We start from the raw sequence: 23,677 nt of genomic DNA, 5'->3' as shown, positions 1-23,677 counted from the left end.
GTCAAACCATTTACCACTAGAAAGGGCCTGGCCTCGAGGGACCCCCCTTCGAGCAAGTGATGAGTCTTTTGGACGTGAACATTCTGACAGTCTAATAAATACATTTCATATATGCTATTGCAAAAATAATCATTGGTTGTGTTTATAAAGGTCTTAGGTAATATTAAAATATGAAAGAAAATGTATTTAAAATAAAACAATTTAATGTAACTGCATACAATAAGTACAAATGAAAAAACACTTATACACCACAATTCAGTACACCACAACAAAGATCATTAATTAATTATTCATTTGTTAAGGGCAGGTCTTCAACAACATTTTTTAACATTTATTTTCTTCTGAAGAACAGAATGGCATATTTTGAATTTAAATATATTACAGTACTTTGAGTGTTTTGCATACAGGGAGGCCCCAAGAAATCTGATCACAATGTGGACACGTTGGACGGATAAGAGACACATTTTAAAACCATGTGTAAATCTGAACAACTTTGATCAGATAGTGATTTGATCATATTGATCAGATCACAAAACCCACAGGTTTGGGCATGGTGTAAACGGGGCTTTGTAAACGGGGCTATGTGCCATAGAGCTCCACCTGTCCATGATTGTGAGGGCCCACCCTGTGACAGCCCAACCCAGGTGGGAGGCGCAGAGCAAGAGAGTGGGTGAAATGTGGCCCGACAGGTCTGATGGGAGGCTCAGGGAAAGAGAGAGAGAGAGAGAGAGAGAGGCAGTCAGCCAGGTGGAGTCAGGTGCTGTCTACAGTCTGGGCTGGGACAGTGTCATAGTTCTATACAGTAGCAGAACAGTAGGGATTGTGTGGAGCTGGTCTGTAGTCTAGCCCCTGACTGACTGACTGACTGACTGACTGACTGACTGACTGGCACTCAACAGGAATACCAGGCCTTGTTCATCAACTGGAAAATGAATTCTACATAACACTGAAGAGAGAAACTTGTCAGAGTGGATCTTTCTTTCCCCTCCCCTCTTGTTCATTCACTCTCTAGTCTCTCACACAGTGGCTGGAGCTGGGGGCTGTGTGAGTTTGTACAGTAGTCCAGAAAGAGAGTGAGAGGAAGAGAGGGAGGGTGAGAGGAAAGGAGATAACAGGGGAGTGGACAGAGGCCAGTGGAGACATGCTACGCTACAGCTCACCAGGATCGGTCACCACCACCGAGGACAGTCCAGAGCAGCCCAGTGAGGTAAGGAGCCCCAGGGGGCCACTCTGTCCCAGGATAGAACCCAAACATCACTCATTCGCCTGTCAGATCAGTAGCATGGCGTGTTGGTTTGTGTAAGTCAGTGTGTCTGTAGACTATCTGGTGTTTGTTTGCTTTTGTCTCCGCTCCCCCCACTCCCCGTTCACTTTTTTCCCTCTCAATCTGTTTTCCTCATGTCTGGCAGCTCAAGGCTAGTTTTCGTAGCATGTCTACATCACAACTAATCATTCTCACTTTTTGAGTGTTGCCGGTATGTTGGAATTTTACATGTGGCTCAGGGATACGTGTATCTGTTTGAGCTTGTAATGAGAGCCGAGTATCTGGGAGGCAGGGCTGTCATGTTTATTTGATCAGCCCAGAGCGCAAAGCAGACAGCGTCTTTAAACTGCCAATAAAAGCCATTCTCACAGCTAATGAAGTGACACCAAAGGATTTATAGCCAACATAAAAGCCAACATGGAGTTGAATTAATCCTTATGATGATTACAGCGTCATGTTTCACTCTCAACCAAGAGATTGCTTTAGCAATTACAGTATGTTAATCAGCTCCTAGGGCACCTTGGTTCTAAAGGGATGTGTTGAACTTGTAAACAAGATAGTGCTAACTTGAAGTGGTATAAGGCATATTGATGCTGTTACCTCATTGCAGTTACATTTGCATAAGTTTTGTTTGTGGTGTCACAGTCTATAATTATAAATACTGATGGTGACCTGTTGTATTTGGACCCCATCAGAAACATTCCACTGCTTATTGTAACACAACAATCAGGCTCATTACAACACAAATGTTGTGTCTCACATGCTAGATCACATTATATATGAACCGATCCATTTTTATGTCATAAAGAGTGACACTGGGTAACACAACACATTTGAGTTTTCATCCAACTATGACATTGATTACTGATGCATGAGCTTGAACTGAGTGACCTTGACATTTTATTTTTATGTCTGTGTGTGTTTCTATCTGTTTTTGATTGCCCCAGAGGAGGATCCGGCGACTCAGACTAACTCTTCATACAGGAGACAATGGACAGAATGAGACCAAGAAACCAACCTCAGACACAGTGAGTCTCAAAACGCACACCCAGTCAGCCTCACACACCCAGTCAGCCTCACACACCCAGTCAGCCTCACACACCCAGTCAGCCTCACACGTCTTCATCTCCACCACCCTATGGAGCCTGGATTTATCTTTTCTCTCTCTCCCCTCCCTTAATCGTTGCTTCCTCAACCTGTAGTCTGTATGCTCTGCCTCTCTCCCTTTCTTATTCACAGCCCTCTCTATCCCTCAAACACACTCAAGTCAGGTGAGAATTGTGAAGTAGGAACCAGCTTTGATTCAGTTCTAGAAACATTCCATGGACTGTAGCATAGTGGTTAGAGTGTTGGACTAGTAACTGGAAGGTTGCAAGATTGAATCCCCGACTTGACAAGGTAAAAATCTATTGTTCTGCCCCTGAACAAGGCAGTTAACCCACTGTTCCTAGGCCGTCATTGAAAATAAGAATTTGTTCTTAACTGACTTGCCTAGTAAAATAAAGGTACAAAAAAAACACAATACAGTACAGAGTACAGAGTACAGTACACAATACAGAGACGAGGAAAAGGTGGAACCACTGAGATTTACTGCTGTTACATTATCTGGGCTGTTGGTTATGCAATTGTATCCACACAGGGGTGTGTACAGTACATACTGTAATGAGTGCACTGAGAGTCGGGAAGCAAGTTCAGGGAGTGAGTGTTTTAACAACGCACAGACATGAAAACAGAGTCAATAACACCTGAGGAAAGGGGAGTGACCGATATAGAGAAGATAATCAAGGAGGTGATGGAGTCCAGGTGAGTGTCATGAGGCGCAGGTGCGCAAGACGATGGTGACATGTGTGCTGGCAGCCTGATGACCTAGAGGCCGGAGAGGGAGTATACATGACACATACACAGCTGTGTCTGATTTTCACAGTACGCTGCACAAAGTTAGGATCTGCGTGTCCATTTTCATCTACAGTAGAACTCTCTTCAGCATGCACAAACCGAGCTGACAACAGGATTACACAAAACCGCATACTGTTGTCTGTTTTCAGATGCCGTATATCATATATAATGTACACGACACATGATAACATCATACTGTAACATTTTGTTGGTCGTCTTATACAAATGTTTAGCCAATAAACAATCACTAAACAATCACGGAACTCTTTTTAATTACATGGTACCTACTTAGTACACATGGGTAGCCTACGTCATAATAAAGGCAGGCATGTTGTTTGCCAGAGGTGGTTCGCCGTTTTGCTCTGTTTGTGTTGAGAAGCTGTGGTCTGGCAAAGTTACATCAGCTAGTTTGTAATGTAAGTGTTTGACAGCACACAGTGTGCTGCTTAGAATCACATTGAGGTTAGGTGAAGAATGATTCGGTCGCTCCTCCACAGAGACTGAGATAGTGACAGAAAGCAGAGAGATAGGTCCATGCTGTTCTTTGTACCTTGTACACTGTTTCTCTAACCTGCCCCACCCCTTTGCCATCACAGTTCAGCTGATAGCAGCGTGATTAATGGTGTAATCTGATGGTGTTTCCCTTCAGAAAGCTGTGCATGTTTACAGCATTACTACTGATGAAAGACGACAGCCAGGTCAGGGTTGAACAATGAGCAGCACATAGAAGAACAACGTTGGGTCCTAGTTAATTAGGACCCAGAGTTTTTCCTGGTCTAGTTATGTGGTCTGGAAATACTCAGGGCCCTGCTGATGATACTTCACATCTGTGCCAGTCGTATGAGGGCCGTGCCACTCTGCCATGGTCAGCTATGCGCTCCAGACTGCAATGTGGTATCAGTCTGTGCTGAAGCTAGGCCCACTTAACGAGCCACCCAGCACTAACAAGAGCAGCGCTCTGGAGCGGCCAGGACATATCGCACATTACATTAATAATTATCCCAGACCATTAACTTCAGAGGCCTTTACAGAAAGAACATAAACAGAGGATTAGTATGTAAGAACACACAGTGGGAAAGGAGGAGAGAAGGATGTTCAAAGTGACCCCCCCCCCCCCCCCCCCTCCAACCACATCCCCTCTAGCTTCCCTTTATCTATTGACTTAGCAGGCATGTTGAAGGCAGCTGACATAACTCTTCCCTTGTTGTCAGGGTTTCATTCAATAATGGCAATTCAGTATTCATCAGTACAGTACTTTGAGGGAATCAAACAATAAGCAGATGATGTCACTACGACCTACATCTGAAAATAAAGGTCAGCATCAAACATGGAGAGCGACTATCGTATAAGTCTGTGGGCTGTCCTTGACACTAGATTATTTGACTGTTGAACTCACTGTATGTAGATGTTATCTTCAGAGGAATTGAAAATATAGGTAACAATAGGGAACACTCCCATATTGTGCACATATTCTTGGTTTGTTAGTCATTTGGAAGTGAAACCTGGGTAGCAGGAGACAAAAAGACTGTGGTGTCGCAAAGAGATGGAGAAGACGAAGAAAGATAACACATATGACAAGATAGTTATGTGAAGGAGGGAGGAAACATCTTACATTTAAGTCGGAGATATCATGTTTTGGAAAAGGACAATGACGAAAGTGGTGATCTACCATGAAATTAAAAAGGGCGTGTCCTGTAACCCGACACTCCGTGTGAGACAGGCTTATCAGTGACTCTGACCTGGATGTGGTGTAATGCATCTGCTCCATGTGAACTGCCTGGAACTGTGGCACAGAGGTGCTAGACTGAACGTTTATACGCCTGCAATGTAAGACCCCCACTGCCACAATGGGCTTGAGTCAAAGGATGGTGTTTTTAAAGTTAAGGCATTTTAATCAAATGGGTTACATTAGCAAATCTTTTTAATTCTACATGACATGTACTGTAAGTTCCACATACAGTTGAAGTCTGAAGTTTAGATACACCTTAGCCAAATACATTTAAACTCAGTTTTTCACAATTCCTGACATTTAATCCTAGTAAAAATTCCCTGTCTTAGGTCAGTTAGGATCACCCCTTTATTTTAAGAATGTGAAATATCAGAACAATAGTAGAGAATATGATTTATTTCAGCTTTTATTTCTTTCATCACATTCCCAGTGGGTCAGAAGTTAACATACACTCAATGAGTATTTGGCAGCATTGGCTTTAAATTGTTTAACTTGGGTCAAATGTTTTGGGTAGCCTTCCACAAGCTAATAAGTTGGGTGAATTTTGGCCCATTCCTCCTGACAGAGCTGGTGTAACAGAGTCAGGTTTGTAGGCCTCCTTGCTCGCACACGCTTTTTCAGTTATGCCCACACATTTTCTATAGGATTGAGGTCAGGGCTTTGTGATGGTCACTCCAATACCTTGACTTTGTTGTCCTTAAGCCATTTTGCCACAACTTTGGAATTATGCTTGGGGTCATTGTCCATTTGGAGGATGCATCTGCGACCAAGCTTTAACTTTGTGACTGATGTCTTGAGATGTTGCTACAATATAGCCACATAATTTTCCTGCCTCATGATGCCATCTATTTTGTGAAGTGCACCAGTCCCTCCTGCAGCAAACCACCCCCACAACATGATGCTGCAACCCCCATGCTTCAAGGTTGGGATGGTGTTCTTCGGCTTGCAAGCCTCCCCCTTTTTCTTCCAAACATATCTTAATTATTATTATTATTTTTTTTACCCCTTTTTCTGCCCAATTTCGTGGTATCCAATTGTTCCTCCAAACATATCAATGGTCATTATGACCAAACAGTTCTATTTTTGTTTCATCAGACCAGAGGACATTTCTCTAAAACGTACGATCTTTGTCCCCATGTGCAGTTGCAAACCGTAGTTTGGCTTTTTTACGGCGGTTTAGAAGCAGTGGCTTCTTCCTTGCTGAGCGGCCTTTAGGTTATGTCGATATAGGACTTGTTTTACTGTGGATATAGATACTTTTGTACCGGCTTCCTCCAGCATCTTCACAAGGTCCCTGCTGTTGATCTGGGATTGATTTGCACTTTTCGCATTGAAGTACGTTCATCTCTAGGAAACAGAACGTGTCTCCTTCCTGAGCGGTATGACGACTGCGTGGTCCCATGGTGTTTATACTTGCGTACTATTTTTTGTACAGATGAACATGGTACCTTCAGGCGTTTGGAAATTGCTCCCCAAGGATGAACCAGGCTTGTGGAGGTCTACAATTTTTTTCTGAGGTCTTGGCTGATTTCTTTTGATTTTCCCAGGATGTCAAGCAAAGAGGCACTGAGTTTGAAGGCAGACCTTGAAATACATCCACAGGTACACCTCCAATTGACTCAGATGATGTCAATTAGCCTATCAGAAGCTTCTAAAGTCATGACATCCTTTTCTGGAATTTTCCAAGATGTTTAAAGGCACAGTCAACTTAGTGTATGTAAACGTCTGACCCACTGGAATTGTGATACAGTGAATTATAAGTGAAATAATCTGTCTGTAAACAATTGTTGGAAAAACGACTTGCGTCATGCTCAAAGTAAATGTTCTAATTGACTTGCCAGAACTATAGTTTGTTAACAAGAAATTTGTGGAGTGGTTGAAAAACGAGTTTTAATGACTCCAACCTAAGCGTGTGTAAACTTCCGACTTCAACTGTACGTGTCCTAAGGAAAGGAAATAAAGCTCAGGGCACAAAGCAGAATTACAGAGGTATATAGCACAGTGGAGTTTCATTATGCAAGCAATTTTGATACACAGCCAAGCTTAGATAGCGTTATGTCAATTAAAGGAGTGAATAGTACAAGGTGCTATCTAGAACGTAAAATTATTATTCGGCTGTCCCAATAGGAGAACCCTTTGAAGAACCCTTTTTGGTTCCAGGTAGAATCCTTTTGGTTCCAGGTAGAACCCTTTTGGGTCCCATGTAAAACCTTTTCCACAGAGGGTGAGAGTTCCCAAGAGTTCTACCTGGAACCAAAAAGGGTTCATCCCGTGGAGACAGCCGAAGAACCCTTTTGGAACCCTTTTCTTTCTAAGTGTAGAAGCAAATATTGCCCATTGCTTTCAATTTTGAGTTCTTCAGACTAGGCCTCTCTCATCTAGTTTTCCATGAATACATAACACTGTCAGTTCAGTAAGGGTCAAATTCCTTTGGCAGGACATTAAAACTGGTTTCACAGCCCCTTATCTGACTGGATAGAAGAAGAAAAATCTGTGTCTGTTGCAGCTACAGCTTCAAAGAATCCAGGACAAAACTGGAATAAATGCTCCCTCTGCAAACATGCTGAAACACCTATATTGTAATATTTAAAATGCAATAGAGGCTGACATATTGAGTTCTTTCAGAGGGTGTGTACAGTACTGGCCATAAAACATAATGCCGGCCATTCTTCTCTCCCATCTGTTGGAATTCACATTGCCTATTTGGAGCGCCTCATAATTTCTCGTCAGCCTGCTCTCTCTGTGGATTATCTGGTGTGGAAATGTGAAGCAACGTCGAGCTCAGGAGGCCATGAAACAACAGTGGCGTCATTGTTCCCCATCTCTTATCTCTGCTGGATGGGCGAAGGACACATTCTCTCTCTGGCTTGATGGGCTGCAGAGTAGATGTTTTGGCTGAAGTTCCTCTGAGCTAATATTTATTTAGTATAGAAGCTCCTATTTTCTCTTCTTAGAAAAATAGCTTTTTATACAGTACCAGTAAAACGTTTGGGCACACCTACTAATTCCAGGGTTTTTCTTTATTTGTACTATTTTCTACATTGTAATAACACATATGGAATCATGTAGTAACCAAAAAAGTGTTAAACAAATCAAAATATATTTTATATTTGAGATTCTTCAAAGTAGCCAACCTTTGCCTTGATGACAGCTTTGCACACTCTTAGCATTCTCTCAACCAGCTTCATGAGGTAGTCACCTGCATTTCAATTAACAGGCGTGCCTTCTTAAAAGTTCATTTGTGGAATTTCTTTCCTTCTTAATGCATTTGAGCCAATCAATTGTGTTGTGACAAGGTAGGGGTGGTATACAGAAGACAGCTCTATTTGGGAAAATACCAAGTCCATATTATGTCAAGAACAGCTCAAAAAAGCAAAGAGATACCAAAGTCTGTCATTACTTTAAGACAGGAAGGTCAGTCAATCCAGAGCATTTCAAGAACTTTGAAAGTTTCTTCAAGTACAGTCGCAAAAACAATCAAGCACTATGATGAAACTGTCTTTCATGAGGACCGCAAAAGGAAATGAAGACCCAGAGTTACCACTACTGCAGATGATAAGTTCATTAGAGTTAACTGAACCTCAGATTGCAACCCAAATAAATGCTTCACAGAATTTAAGTTACAGACACATCTCAACATCAACTGTTCAGAGGAGACTGTGTGAATCAAGCCTTCATGGTTGAATTGCTGCAAAGAAATTATTACTAAAGGACACCAATAAGAGGAAGAGACTTGCTTGGGCCAAGAAACATGAGCAATGGACATTAGACCGGTGGAAATCTGTCCTTCGGTCTGATGAGTCCAAATTTGAGATTTTCGGTTCCAACCATCGTTTTTTTGTGAGACGCAGAGTAGGTGCACAGATGATCTCCGCATGGGTGGTTCCCATCATGAAGCATGGAGGAGGAGGTGTGATGGTGTGGAGCTGCTTTGCTGGTGACACTGACAGTGATTTATTTACAATTCAATGCTCACTTAACCAGCATGGCTACCACAGCATTCTGCAGCGATATGCCATCAAATCTGATTTGCGCTTAGTGGGACTATCATTTGTTTTTCAACAGGTCAATGACCACAAACACAAATAGCTGTGTAAAGGCTATTTGACCAGGAAGGAGAGTGATGGAGTGCTGCATCAGATGACCTGTCCTTCACAATCACCCGACCTCAACCCAATTGAGATGGTTTGGGATGAGTTGGACCGCAGAGTGAAGGAAAAGCAGCCAACAAGTGCTCAGCATATGTGGGAACTTCTTCAAGACTTCGAAAAATATTCCTCATGAAGCTGGTTGAGAGAATGCCAAGAGTGTGCAAAGCTGTCATCAAGGCAAAGGGTTGCTACTTTGAAAATCTAAAAAATATTGTTTAACACTTTTTTGGTTACTACATGATCCCATATGTGTTATTTCATAGTTTTGATGTCTTCACTATTATTTTACAATGTAGAAAATTGTAAAAAATTAAGAAAAGCCCTTGAATGAATAAGCATGTCCAAACTTTTGATTGGTACTGTATATCAATTACTATCCCGTGTTGTTGATGTCTGTCATCAAGGAGTGTCCAGAAACTAGGCTTCTCCTAGCTCTTTCCCCACAAAGCATTGCGGTAGTCCAAACCATTCTTTAAAAAATAAATGTATGGGTTATGACTAAGATGTGGTCTAGAAATTAGTATAATGACTGTTCCCAGTGATCAAAACTACAGTAGACTATTTTCAACAAAGATGGTAATCTGTCATCAACAGTTTGATGAGAACAGGTACATGATCCATGCATTTAATAATCTACCCTTTAGCCCATATCATTATCTGAAAGAGGGGAATGCATTGTGTACATTGAAGCATATCATTTGCAAACAAAATATTACAAGCATTCAGTGATAATCAGGTTACAGGGTTGTGATATATCTCCATACATTGTGAACACACAGTTTTTTTTTTCTGTTTGTCTTCTCAGCAAGAGGAGAAGGTTGTCAACGGAACATGGAAGAAGAAGAACACACTCATCCAGAGAGAGAGGCCAGCTGGCAGTGAGTCACCTGTACAGGTAAACTACCACCACCACAACATAAAAAGCTATCATGGTTTCCTACATAGAGGCTTTTGAAAGGGAAAGTTACAGAATGTTATGGTGAGAATATGGGAAGTAACTTCCTGAATTTGTGGTCAACTCTGCTATTGGCGTGTGAAACACAAATATGCAAACTATGCACTGTATATAAACAAGAACATTTAGAACCTTTTGTATTATCCTTGATATAACCTATCCTCAGATAATTCCAAGTATTGATTTCTGTGTATGTTAAACAAATGTTGTCGATGTGTAGTATTGGGTACAACCCTTTGCCTCTGGTAGAAACAGAGGTCATATGGACCTATGTGCACAACCTGGTCTCAGAGCATTTCGTATTATTCTGTACGTGAATTCGAGTCTCTCAATTGTTGTATGATATGTTATGTTTTGTATGGTATGTATTAATTTGGGGATATCCATCACCCACTTCAAATTACAATTCATATTATATGTTATGAATTTTCAAAACCTACAATATGTTAGGAATTTATTAAATGTATGATATGTTACGAATTCTAGCTAGGTGGCTAACGTTATCTAGCTAGCTAATGTTAGGTAGGCTGGAGTTAGGGTTGGGGTTAGGGTTAAGTGTAGGAGTTAGGTTAAAGGGTTAAGGTTAGGGTTATATGAAGGATTAGCTGAAAGGGTTAAGGTTAAGGTTAAGGTTAGGGTTAGTGGAAGGGTTAGCTAAAAGGGCTAAAGGGAAGGGTTAGCCAACATGCTAAGTAGTTGCAAAGTAGCTAAAAAGTAGTAAGTAGTTGAAAGGTTGCGAATTAGCTAAAATGCTAAAGTTGTCCGTAATGAGATTTGAACTCGCAATCTTTGGATTGCTCGACATTTGCGTTATAAGCCCACCCACAATACTTTTGTGTTTGCCTTAAGTAACCATCTGACTTATGTAACCATACCAAACGTAACATATCATACTAATTTGAGTGTCCCAAATTTATCGTCAAAGGCAAACAGATTCACCTTCCATCGTTTATACTGGAGTCTGTGGCATAGTAGGGCGGGCCATTGTTTTGGCTCCTCTATTGTTGAATAATGTAGGGTAGATAACAGACTCAAATGTGGGCTGGCTGCCTGTCTGATCATAACAATGGAAACATATTGCTTCTTCACACAGTAAGACTTATTCATTGTGAGACTGATAAGATTCTGTATCTGTGTCACCCAGTGGATTCCTCTCATACTGTATGTTACTGTAAGATAACATAAAGGTGCTAGAGCCACTTCCTGATACTGCTGAGCTACAAAGGACCTGTGTCAGTGTGCACCTGTGCTCCTTAAGAGCCCTGTTGGAGAGGAACAATAGCAGGGAGACAGCAGGAGCTCATGTACTGGGTTGCAGAAATATGACACCCTCACTACACCCTGTTTCCATCTCTGCTTCCCAACCTCCAGATTCAAGTGCTCAGCAGCAATGCTCGAAATACCTGGGCATGCGCACATATGCAAACGCACAAACACTCACATAGAGGCGAACACACACACATCTACAGGCTGGTAGAAAGTCTGCCTAGATAGAAACCTGACCGGGTTGATCCTGTCTCCCTCAGCACCTCAGTGCAGCGACCAATGGGGAGCTAGAGACGTCGCTGCAGCGGCAGCACGGGCCCAAGGTGCACGGTGTGTTGCAGGGGACAGGCTCGGATAGACAGCAGGAAGTGATGGCGTGCGAGTGGTCTGTCAATCACCTGAGGGATGAGATGAGTTACATCAAGGAGGTGAGTGGAGATGGAGAAGATAACGATGAAGCTGATCCAAGTTAAGGAGTGTAAACAGAGCAGAGGCCTACAGTACAGTACACCTGACAGGCCTGCAGGGTATCCAAGAGCTAACACCAGGATTCTGTAACATGGACAATATTATAGATTTGCTAATTAAGCAATAAGGATGGATTACTTCAATCGTGTGTTATCTCTGTGCTGCACAGGTGCGAGATTCCCTGGAGAAGGTCAGAGAGCGGATGTACGGCCAGTTTGGAGGAATGCAACATTCGATGCAGAAACTATCACAAGACATCAGGGTAAGACAATACACAAAGGCACACATGACTAATAAGACAGCTAACAGCTTCTTATAAGCACAAAATGGATACAAAATCTGAGAATTGGGTGTGCCATGTGTGTCTCTCCAGACTGCCAACTCCCAGAGGAAGACTCTGGAGAAAGAGGTGAGGGTTCGGACTGCAGCCATGGACAACTTTGACCAGATGAACAGCTCCCTCATATCTGCCAACATCGACCTCCAGGTACAGGATCAACAACACTGTCAAACAGGCCTGTCACTGTCTCGTCACGGCCATCCCACTTGGCACCTATGTCAGTTCAATGTCTAGTTTTGATTTACATTTGTGAATTCAATGTGAAATCAACCAAAAATGTCACCCTGTATATTGGATTTAAGTTCAAAGTTGGGTGAAAAGAAGATGAGATTCCCGTACGTTGATGGCTTTTTGCAAATCCAATCAGTTTTCCACTTTGATTCAACATCATCACATAGAATTTTGGGGTTGAAATCACGTGGAAACAACATTGTTTGAACCAGTTTTTGCCCAGTGGGATGTCTCATAACCCCCCCATGGAAAGTCTTAATCCTCTTAAACAGAGATGTGCAGCACTATACTTAAGGATATCCTGTCTGGTTCATTATACATGTTTGTTTTATAAAGTAGCTCGAAGCTGTTAATCTTAGTTTCAGTGTATGAGTCAATCTTTCTGCTCATGATTGCTGCATGCAATAATGCCCATGGTTGGTATGAGGAATTAAAGAACTAGCTTCCTTTTGCAGAAATCTCTACTAGAGAGCTGTCACAATCGTGTGGACTCCCGGGATGAGATGAAGAGCCTGAGAAGCTCCTTTCAGCAGGCTGAGGAGAGGCTGAAGGAGAGGGAGAAGCAGCTGGAACTTGCCCAGGCTGAGAACCACACACTCAAACTGAAGGTAGAGTACTAATGTAAACACAGCACACCAGCACCACACAGTGGCACAGGCCTGGTAAGCGTTTGCTTTTTGTTTATGGGGCACAGTTTACTCTAGTCATTAGTGATCACAGGATACACCATCCTCACCCTGAACGAGTACCATGAAGTAGCAATGGTCATCACAATTGTTAAAAGGTTATACAATTCCAATAAATGCAAAAGTTGGACACCGGATGAAAATACTCAAAACGTTTTGAATTTTTTTTATCAATTTGATGGATAGTCTAGTCTAGTGGTTAGGATTCGGTGCTCTCACCGCCACGGCCTGGGTTCGATTCCCGGTCAGGGAATTTGTCTCCCGAGTGACACAGCGGTCTAATGCACTGCATCTCAGTGCAGGAGGCATCGCTACAGTCCCTGGTTTGATTCCAGGCTGTATCTCATCTGGCCGTGACTGGGAGTCCCATAGGGCAGCGCACAATTGGTCCAGCGTTGTCCGTGTTTGGCCGGGGTAGGTCGTCATTGTAAATAAGAATTTGTTCTTAACTTACTTGCCTAGTTAAATAAAAAATACATTTAGAAATTTGACAATTGATGAATGTTCAGGGATTTTGGTGGGAATTCAGGTATTAAATTGGTCAAATTTGCAGTTATATATACATTTTCTAATGGTATCAGTTTCTTATGTGTGCTAAAATAAAGAAAATGATATGGGCTTCATTTGTGTAAATACACTGGGTGTATTTGTATATATAAATGTACTTATTAACTGGATGGTTCGAGCCCTGAATTGGCTGACAGCCGTGGTATATCAGACCATATACCACGGGTATGACAAAACATTTATTATTACTGCTCTAATTACGTTGGTAACCAGTTTATAATAGCAATAAGGCACGTCAGGGGTTTGTGGTATTTGGCCAATGTACCACGGCTAAGGGCTGTGTCCAGGCACTCCGAGCTGCATTGTGCACAAGAACAGCCCTTAACCTTGGTATATTGGCCATATACCAAACCCCCTTGTGCCTTATTGCTTAATTTAAAAAAAAAAGTCATATTGAGATTAAAAGTCTATTTTACAAGAGAGCCCTGTATACATTACAATAAAAATATAACAATAAAACATACACATATATGTGTATAAAATAATACAATTCAGCACACCATAACAAAATAAACATATTTAATAAAAGCAATCCCATTGAACTACATAGGGGTCCTCAATCAATCATTTCAACTGCCTGAGTGGCACCAGCACATGTAACTGCAGTGTACTCTGTAGACTGTTTCACAGATTAGGGGCAAAAAAACAAAAAGCAGATTTGACCAAAATCTCTACTGTTATCCATTCCTGAGAATGGGTTTGGTAACTTATGATTCTTAACTTGATGAATAAAGTTACATATGAAGGGAGTTTCTGTAATACGAGCATGCAGCTCTCTTCTTACAGACGGAGAGGTCCATCCCACATTTTTATACAGACTACAATGATGAGTCCTAAAATTGTCCCCTGTGATAAAAGGAATGGTAGACTGTGTCCAAGGGTTTTAAAACAGAGGTTGCTGCATGCTGCATGCACAATATCACCAACATCCAATACGGGGAGAAGTGTTGTTTGAACAATCTTTCGCCTATTTTCAATATTGAGGCATGATTTATTTCAGTATAAAAAAACTATCTTGGATCTTAGCTTCTTAGTCAGATCTTCTATATGCGTTACGAAGGACAACATCAATCCAGACACCCAGGTACTTATATTGAGAAACAACCTCAATTTGGGCTCCATTTGTAGCGCAAATATGCAGGTCCTCAGGGTCAACATTCTGTGATCTAGAGAACAGCATGAGCTTGGTTTTACTTGTATTTAACACTAATTTAAGATCTGTAAGTGATTTCTGAAATGAATCATTGCCATGCTGAAGTTCATGAATGGCCTGCTGCACCGAGTTGGCACAGGAAAACAGAACTGTGTCATCAGCATAGAGATGAATGTTACAAGTATTAACAGTTTGTCATTAATATACAAGGTGAACAATAATGTCAAACCCTCAACCCTGAGGAACACCTTTTTGAATCTCAAGAAATTCAGAATTAACCCCCTCTGTCAAGCTGACCTGAGTTCTGTCGCTAAGATAATTCTGAAACCATAAACAGGCTGTATATCCCAGGCCTATTCTTGATAACTTCTTCCGCAAAACAGAATGACCAACAGTGTCAAATGCTTTGACAGGTCAATAAACAAGGCAGCACAGCTCTTTGTAGCATCCAAGGCATTGACAAGATCATTAACAACTAGCGTGGCTTCTGTGGCAGTACTATCTATGCCCAGCCCTAAACCCTGATTGGTTTATATTAAAAATACAATTATCAGATAAAAAGGAACGAGGTTGTACATTAACCAAGGATTCAACAATCTTAGCTAAACAAGGTAGTTTGAATCCCCACCCGTATGGAGTGGCAGCACATATGCAGATTTCCATGCTTTTGGAATAGTTCCTGGTAACAATGTTAAATAAAAAATGTGGGCTACTGAGCCAGCAATAAAAGGAGATGCACACTTAAGCAGACCAGGCTCCAAATGATTAGCCACTGTGGATTTTTGTCTAATGTTAACATAGTGTAACTTTAGACCGTCCCCTCGCCCATACCCATACCCGGGCACGAACCAGGGACCCTCTGCACACATCAACAACAGTCACCCACGAAGCATCGTTACCCATCGCTCCACAAAAGCCACGGCCCTTGCAGAGCAAGGGGAACAACTAGTTCAAGGTCTCAGAGCAAGTGACGTCACCGATTGAAACGCTATTTAGCGCGCACCACCGCTAACTAGCTAGCTATTTCACATCCGTTACATTAGCATCCAGGACTTCTTTATCAGTGAATTTCTGAAAAGAAAACTCCTGACCAGCATTCAATAGATTTTCCCCATCAACATCCAAACTACTCTTTTGAAGAGCTGGTTTTGAAATACCTTTAAATATAAAGCCTGCAGATATAGAATGGTGATTAAATGCATTAATGATATCAATTTGGTCTGTAATAGGGCCAGAATCTAAATTAATTTATTGGGGGACTTATCAGCTTTCCAAAATGTAGCTGGGTTCCCTGTGCATTCAGATAGTGTATTAACATAATAATCAGCTTTGGCTTTTTAAACTAGTTTTACACACAATTTCTCAATCCCCTGACAGACTGCCAGTCTGGGCCGAGTCTATGAATCTAGTTTTGGCCCAGGCAGCATCTCTGTTGTGTATGACTCTGATAGCTCTGGACTGAACCAGGGGCAAGACCTATTTTTAATTCTCCATTTTTGCGGCACAGTCGATAGCGCGCTAGACTACGGGCTAGAAGGTCGAAGGTTCGAGACCTGCTCCCTGCTGTTTCATTACATTGCTGTCAGAAGTGGGATCGGACCTTGCATCCACGACAGTGCGTGTGCTTGTCTGGTGAGCGCGTCCCAGACGACTCCGCCCTATGGGACTCCCAATCACGACCAGTTGTGATACAGCCCAGGATTGAACCAGGGTCTGTGATGCAGTGCCTTAGACCGCTGTGCCACTCGGGAGCATTGGGTCTATAAGGAGCCCTCGGCATTCTATGGAAAAATGTGTTAGTTGTAAAATTGCAAAATCTCTTCGCCCTATGGCAAAATGTGAAGAATTGCAGTAAGGAATTGTGAATAATTGCTTTAAAACGGCAACTTTTTCTGTATGCCCCATTGCAAAATGTGTAGAATGTGTAGAATTGCATGAAATTAACTCTAAAACGTAAAAATGTTCTCTCCACTGTCAAGAGGGGGGCTGCTAAAATGTTTTGCTTGCAATGTGGTAGGAAGCGTTGTATGCACATGTGGGTACTTTGGCCCCTTATAATGAGTTCAGATTTTTTTGTGGCCACACCCCCATCAAAATTGACCATCCCTGCAGTGTATGATTGATATCTCTCTGTGGCTTACTCCGTTCTTTTAATTTACCTCTCTACTTCAGTCTCAGAATGTTCTGCTTGATTTCACACACTTCATGTTCTGGTTGTTTCATTCAATGTTCGATTGTGACTCCCCTGATCTTTGACTGATTGGCCTTCTGTGACCTGCTTTGTCCGCTCTGACCACTGAACACTCAACTTCAATTCTATGTGATGATGAATGACATGTCATTGACAGATAGTTGAAGCTCAAAGAACCAGTCCTCCAGATTTTAACTATTAACATTCATGCCGGACTCACTAGAAAAATACAGAATCAACAGACATTTCTACATGAATGTTCTTTAGCAGGTCTTTGAATCGTCACAGTGTTGTTTGAAATTGACTGATAGATGTGTGCTTGTGTTGTCCAGGTGGAGTCGTCTCAGGAGGCCAACAGCCATGCAGTGCAGGAGATGACAGCGAGGCTACAGAGACAGTATGAGGAGAGACTTCAGGAGGAGCAGAGGAAACACAGAGAGGAGATAGAGAAGCTACAGGTACTGCCGAGTCTCCTTCTGATATCACTTCGCACAAGCCACTGCCTGAAGAGAAAGGGCGGTGATCGATTAATCATGCGAAAACCAAGGCTGGTGATGTTTCCACCATCTTACATATTAATGAAAAGTGTATATGTAAACCACAGGAGGCTGCTGATGGGAGAACAGCTCATAATTATGTCCGTAACGGAGCAAATGGAAGGGAAACCATATGTTTGATACCATTCCACTGATTCTGCTCCTGCCATTACCATGATCCCGTTCTCTCCAATTAAGGTGCCACCAACCTCATGTGATGTCAACAGTATGAAAGGTTTCAGTTTCACTCTACTCATACAAGTTGTATGAGTCTCCCTCTAGTGGTACAAGTAACTCACTATGGTACTGTTAAATGTAGAGTAGCCTAACTTCCAAGTGTTGATATGATAATGAGCCCAGATTAAATTGTATGTTCTCTGTCTTATAGCTTTTAATATATTTTGTTTACTGTCAATGTTTTTCAACTAGGCCCAAATTGATCAGTATATTAGGCGATTAGAGGAGGCAGAGAAGAATGCTAAGATTGCGGAGGCCAAGATCGCTGAAAGGGACCAGAGGATCAGTGAGGTGGAGCGCCTGCTGGACTGTATGGGACAGGTAAGACCCAGAATAACGCATCCAATAATGCAATAATGCATGCAACATTATCTTTATATCTATAGTTCTTAGGTGTAATATGTCCTTTGGGCAAGAATACTATAATAATATGTATTTTTTGCAGGAAAAGGGCCATCTTCAGAAGAAACTGCAGGAATGTGAACAGCGTCTACGCTTGATGGAGGTGACATACAAAACAGATGCAACTGTAGCAAAGAGGTACAAATGCCAAAACAAAAATGGCATTTTATATGTTCCATCCCATTGAAATGTATATACTGAAGTGATAACACTATAATTAATTATTACAGTTCTCAAAAGTTGGAAGAGGAGGCAGGGGAGCTTCGTGAGAGAATCAAACACCTGAATGACATGGTGTTCTGTCAGCAGAGGAAGGTCAAAGGCATGATAGAGGAGGTGAATGACTAAGATATGTCTCTCTCTCTCTCTCTCTCTCTCTCTCTCTCTCTCTCTCTCTCTCTCGCTCTGTCTCTCTCTCTCTCTCGCTCTGTCTCACTGTCAATGGAAACATGAGTACACTGACATATGAATGTTATACTGATATGCAAAGTTTGTTTCTTTTTTCATCTTGAAAATGTAAAGGTTGAATCATTACGAGCTAAAGTGGCACAGAAGGACATGTTCATCTCAGAGCTTCTGGACAGAATTGCTATTGTGGACTGTGAGGTAAGACTGGACTGCGACCACACTGTCCACTTCCCGAACATTATGAATGTTGGTGTGGTTTTCAAAACTTTAACTTTATGGATGCATTCATGTCCAGCGTTCTCCTACGATTCGGATCGTCAATCTGTGTGTTGTCCTTTGACATGACTCTACCTCTAAATTCAGTGTTGCACCTTTTGTGACATCATCTGTCTCTGTCTGGTCCACTTGGATTACATCACATCCACCTCATTTGCATGATCTGACTTTGCTCCTTCCTCCTAGAATAATGAGTTAGAAGACAAGCTGAAGTATTTTATGTCTGTACAGAGTGTGCCAAGGGAAGTTGTGCAAACCAGAGAGATAGGAGTGGGCTGTGATCTGCTCCCCAGGTATGAACCACTGGTTCTACTATACACGTGTCTTCATTTCCTGTAGTTGGGTTTCTCTTTTAAGTTTCTTATTCTGTTTTCTCATTTTACTTCCACAGACTTGAAATACAAGGGTATGAGATTGAAACTAATGTCCAACCTCCAGCAGCACATTACCAACCCAGACAAACCCCAATCCATCCCTCTTCTACAGAATACCTAGGACAGTCTAGGACATTCAGATCAGGTCTACCGCCACCCAGCAGACTGGAGTCTAGTTTACTGAGATACACTCCTCCTGAGTACAGCAGTTATCTGTCAACCAACTCCTCAAGATCCTTTGGAACACTAACCAGTCCAACGCTGTCTACGTCTGGCCCTCTAAGCCCTGATCAGTCCAGTACAGAAGAGCCTGCCTCAGTTCCAATCACAGATAAAGCCTCAAGTCCAGAGACGGACATTTCAGCCCCATCCTGTTCTCGACCAAGATCAAGCCCATCCAAAATCTACACACCTTTCATGAAACTTATGGAGATAACAGCAAAGATTAACATTGAGTAATCACATGAATAAATACTTTTTATGAAAGCTATTCAGTATACTGTATAAGTGAATATGTTGCATATTGTGTAAATAGTCTACTGTTCTGTAAATAATACTTGAAAGTATTCAATTATGTTTGGTTTTGTTTACAGTGAATGTTCGTGTATGGTTTATGGAATTCTGAATTCACTATCATGTATGAAGGTTTAAATTTATACTGTATCTTTTTCTAACATTTTTAGTTTGCTCTCTATAAATTAGATGCAATATTATTTTATTATTAGTCAAATGATGTACAAATATGTAAAATACATATACTTTGTGCCTTTATTAACAGCTTCATCACTGATACTCCACAACTGTGATGATAATCGTTTTTAAATTTTTTTTTTATCTATTGGATAATATTTAACTATATCTGACAAACTGAAGAACTGTATTTCTACTGACTGCCATCCCTGAGCCACTGGTATAAGTCATTTGTCTACACTGCCAGGACTGTGTATATGAGAAGTTATGATAAGCATGATGTGCCTTTCTTGAATGATACTCATCCAGCGCATACTAATGAAATCAGTGTATGTTTTATTATTATTATTCATTATTATTATGTGACCCTGCTCGTCGTCTTGACCATGTTCTGTCATAATCTCCACCCAGCACAGACAGAAGAGGACTCCTCTTCTGAAGAGGACTCCTCCCCTCATAGCCTGGTTCCTCTCTAAGTTTCTTCCTAGGCCCTGGCCTTTCTAGGGAGTTGCTTCTACACCTGCATTGCTTGCTGTTTGGGGTTCTAGGCTGGGTTTCTGTACAGAACTTTGTGACATCAGTTGATTTAAGAAGGGCTTTATAAATACATTTGATTGATTTGACTTTGGAAATGTGACATTGTGGTGTTTTTATAATCATTCATGAAAATGGTCACAGTCCAGTGGCTGAAATTGTTCATTTTGTGAAGCTTTCAGGGAGGTTATATGTAGCATCCAATTGTTTATATATACACTAGATGACTATAGAGGGTACTGTGTTGAAGCCACCATGACTCCATCTTGGCACTGCATAGCTACACCGTTTAACATAATATTTTTGGAACCTATAGAAATTAATTTATTAATGTCTACATTCGTTTTTGCCACAATTATTCTATTAGCGACACCGTAATGCATACTTGTAAATTATATTATGTGAGCTAAACGTAAAACGTTCATCAATAATTGACTGTAGGTAGGCCGTGAATGGCCTCACACACCAGTACAGTAGGTGGCGGTGTATGCACCCAAAAGTTGGATGCGATCCGCCAACCAAATCCTAAAGCAAAAGAAGAACTATATTGAAGGTATCATACTTCCGTACTACTTCCGGTTACAATGACAGCGCGCGAGCTACGTAGCTACCAAAATACAAGTTCTAGCTAACAGACAGCTGAATATGAATGTATATTTTATTGAACAACATAATCCCGTTAAGTGTAACGCTAATGGACTAACTAAGTAATGTTTTTATAGGGTAATTTGAGCAATTCGGTAAGCTTATTTGGGCGGGTTTTAGACTAGTAGCTACTAGCTTGCTAACAATGTCCTCGTCATCGTGGGCAGCTCCATCAGAACGCCAGGGGCAAGTGGGGGATCTCAAAACCAAGAGCAAAGAAGAACTTGTTGAATTACTGTCACGCCAAGATAAATTATTATCTAACAAGTAAGTAACTTCATATCATTCATCTGACAGAAGTGAACTCATGGTTAGTCTCTACAACAACATTACATTCTTCTAGAAACTTCCAGCAGTTGCCTAGACAGTGGTGGCAGTTTTGGCGCTTGTGTGTATTTACTATCCACCTGTAGGCTAGCTAGCTGATTCCAAGAACACAGGATGAGATGTTGACGTTACTTGAACTAGGGAAATGCCTTTTACCCTGAACCTGACATTCCTTTGTTTAACTATCACTGCCAACTACATTTTCTTAAAGTTGTGCTGAAAGCAAGTAGTTAATTATTGGCTATCTCTTGTTGACAGACTGATTTGATATGTTATCAACAGGAGGTTTATACAGACCCTTCCAGACAAAGGGAAGAAGATCTCAGACTTTGCAGAGAGAATATGCCTTGCTCTTGCCCACAATGAAGAAGAGGAGAGGAAGCAAGATATGCTGTCATCTGTCAGGACAGAGCTGCAGTCTAAATACCAGCAGGCTTTGACACAAAGCCCACGTGGTAGCCAGAATAAACCAGGAACTTCCCAACATAGGAGACAAGCTGGGGACACAGCTCCTGGAAATGTCCAAGAATTGGACGTCTCACCTCTGTCACCTAATGTTCAGGAGAGCAAAACAGTTGACACGCTGAAAGAAGACAGTGTGTCCAAAATATCTGCTGCTGGAACCATGAATATGGCCCAGGCTGGTGATGATGCAGAGGTCTCTCCAGACTCTGACAGGACAAAAGAGAGCGACCTAGCGGAAGCCTTGCAGAGGGTCACTCTGTCTGACCACTCAACTGGCTCGAGTGGATCCCTTAAAGACACATTCAACAGACCTGCTACTGGAAACCCCTTCCTTGGAAGGCAGCCACAGAAGAAACCACACTACATAGAAGTCCTGGAGAGGACTGAGAAGGACCCGGTTACGAGGAGACAGAAGTACAAGCCTAATCAGTAAATCCACATTGTATGAAAGTATGAGAATACTGTATAGTTCAGTGATGCTGCCTTTAGTTATGGAGATGCACTAATATTCTCACCTACTAACTCTTATATTAACTCTTCCTGTAATGTTTGCAGGTTTGCCCACAACACTGATGGCTCCCCGTCAGGGTCTCTGTCACCCAACCAATCCCCTGGAGGCTTATTACCATCGCCGGTGCTCTCCGTTGAGGCCAGGAGGGAGCGAGACAGGAAGCACATTGATGACATCACTGCGGCCAGGCTCCCACTGCTCCACTACGGCCCTGCCCAGCTGCTGACACTGGAGCAGTCAGCTGACCTGCTACGCGAACAGACCAGGAAACACCAGGTGAGTGGCCTCTGGGTAGTCTGACACATCACACCACAGAGCAACATTTAAGGTATGTCCAACACCAAAATGCTTACTGCCCAAGGTAACAGTTACCCCACAGATTACATGAGGGTATGAAATGTGTTATAAGTGTTGAGGAAACGTCTACCTACCTATTCCATTATCACCACAAAAACACTGCTCATCTGATGATGAACACTCCCTATGCTACTTCCATTCATGGTATAGCATAGCAGCCTAATGCTTACTGCTAAGCACTTGCTCATTTTCCAGGTTAATTACCCTTTCAATGTAAGCATTTTTCTTGAATTGTGTTTCCCTCAGGAGTTGCAGGCCAAGCTGGCAGCCCAGAAGCTGTCTGAGGCGCTGAGGTTCAGCACAGGGAGCTATGTTGTGGAAGGGGGCTCGCTGGGCACCTACAGGGAGGTTCATGACGACGGAGCCCAGCTCTCCTCAGAGGAAGACTAATCCAGGGGGCCGCAGCAAGGAAACTCTGGTGACCCCTGACCTCTGAGACAACAGTCTCTGTGCCCTGCATCAGGACCTATGGAAGGAAGGGGATTGGCAATTCAAAGACTAGAGCCCTGCTTGAGGAGATGGAAAGGGTCATGGGCATCGGGTGGTTTTGAAGGCACAGTGGGTGTCCCTGTCTTGTCTATCCTGGGAGGTAAATTGTGTGGGTCTTGGTTCACCATCAATGATTCACTGAGTTGTCACCCAGTCAGCATCCTGTCCAGTTTATAAGAGCTGCCACAGAACCTTAGGCCTCCTGTTGGGTGAGGATGTTTTAGCCTCTTGCAGGGAGCATTAGGTATGCTATCTCACCATGTTGTCAGAGAGTAAAAGATCAGTTGTGTGATGAGGCTGCTTACAGTATTGTCTGGTATTGTTGACTCACTTGGTGGTTGCATTTCCAAAAGACTGCAAAGTAATGACTGTCTGCATGTGAGAAACATAAAGAAATTATTTTTGGGGTGATCTTTTTCTACAGTGTTTCTTATTGAAAATAAAACTCTGTTCTTACCATATTTTGGTTGATCTTATTCTAGAAATGGGAACAAATCATCATAGCCCTAAGTTCTGCGAGCTCTGAAAA

General features: G+C 42.1%; 1 protein-coding gene across 1 annotated transcript; it reads left to right on the top strand.

Moving 5' to 3' along the window:
- Positions 1-706: 706 nt before the first annotated feature.
- LOC110526951 lies at positions 707-23,221 on the top strand. Its single transcript, XM_036981773.1, has 18 exons — positions 707-1,207; positions 2,212-2,292; positions 9,846-9,935; positions 11,522-11,689; positions 11,899-11,991; positions 12,103-12,216; positions 12,756-12,908; positions 17,230-17,355; positions 17,863-17,991; positions 18,116-18,210; positions 18,303-18,408; positions 18,595-18,678; positions 18,943-19,049; positions 19,148-19,585; positions 21,081-21,266; positions 21,609-22,220; positions 22,347-22,578; positions 22,906-23,221. Exons 1-18 carry the CDS (start codon positions 1,142-1,144, stop codon positions 23,047-23,049), a joined length of 3,024 nt encoding a protein of 1,007 aa, XP_036837668.1. The 5' UTR covers positions 707-1,141; the 3' UTR covers positions 23,050-23,221.
- The last annotated feature ends 456 nt before the right edge of the window (positions 23,222-23,677 follow it).

This window comes from Oncorhynchus mykiss, chromosome 6 (genome assembly GCF_013265735.2).
Source record: "Oncorhynchus mykiss isolate Arlee chromosome 6, USDA_OmykA_1.1, whole genome shotgun sequence".
NCBI classification, from domain to species: Eukaryota; Metazoa; Chordata; class Actinopteri; order Salmoniformes; family Salmonidae; genus Oncorhynchus; species Oncorhynchus mykiss.
This window is presented reverse-complemented; position numbering and strand designations above follow the sequence as displayed.

Coding starts and splice junctions, on each gene's coding strand:
- LOC110526951 (XM_036981773.1), top strand. CDS start 1,142: ATGCTACGCTACAGCTCACCAGGATCGGTCACCACCACCGAGGACAGT. Junction 11,992..12,102: donor AACTATCACAAGACATCAGG/GTAAGACAATAC, acceptor GTGTCTCTCCAG/ACTGCCAACTCCCAGAGGAA. Junction 18,409..18,594: donor TCAAAGGCATGATAGAGGAG/GTGAATGACTAA, acceptor GAAAATGTAAAG/GTTGAATCATTACGAGCTAA.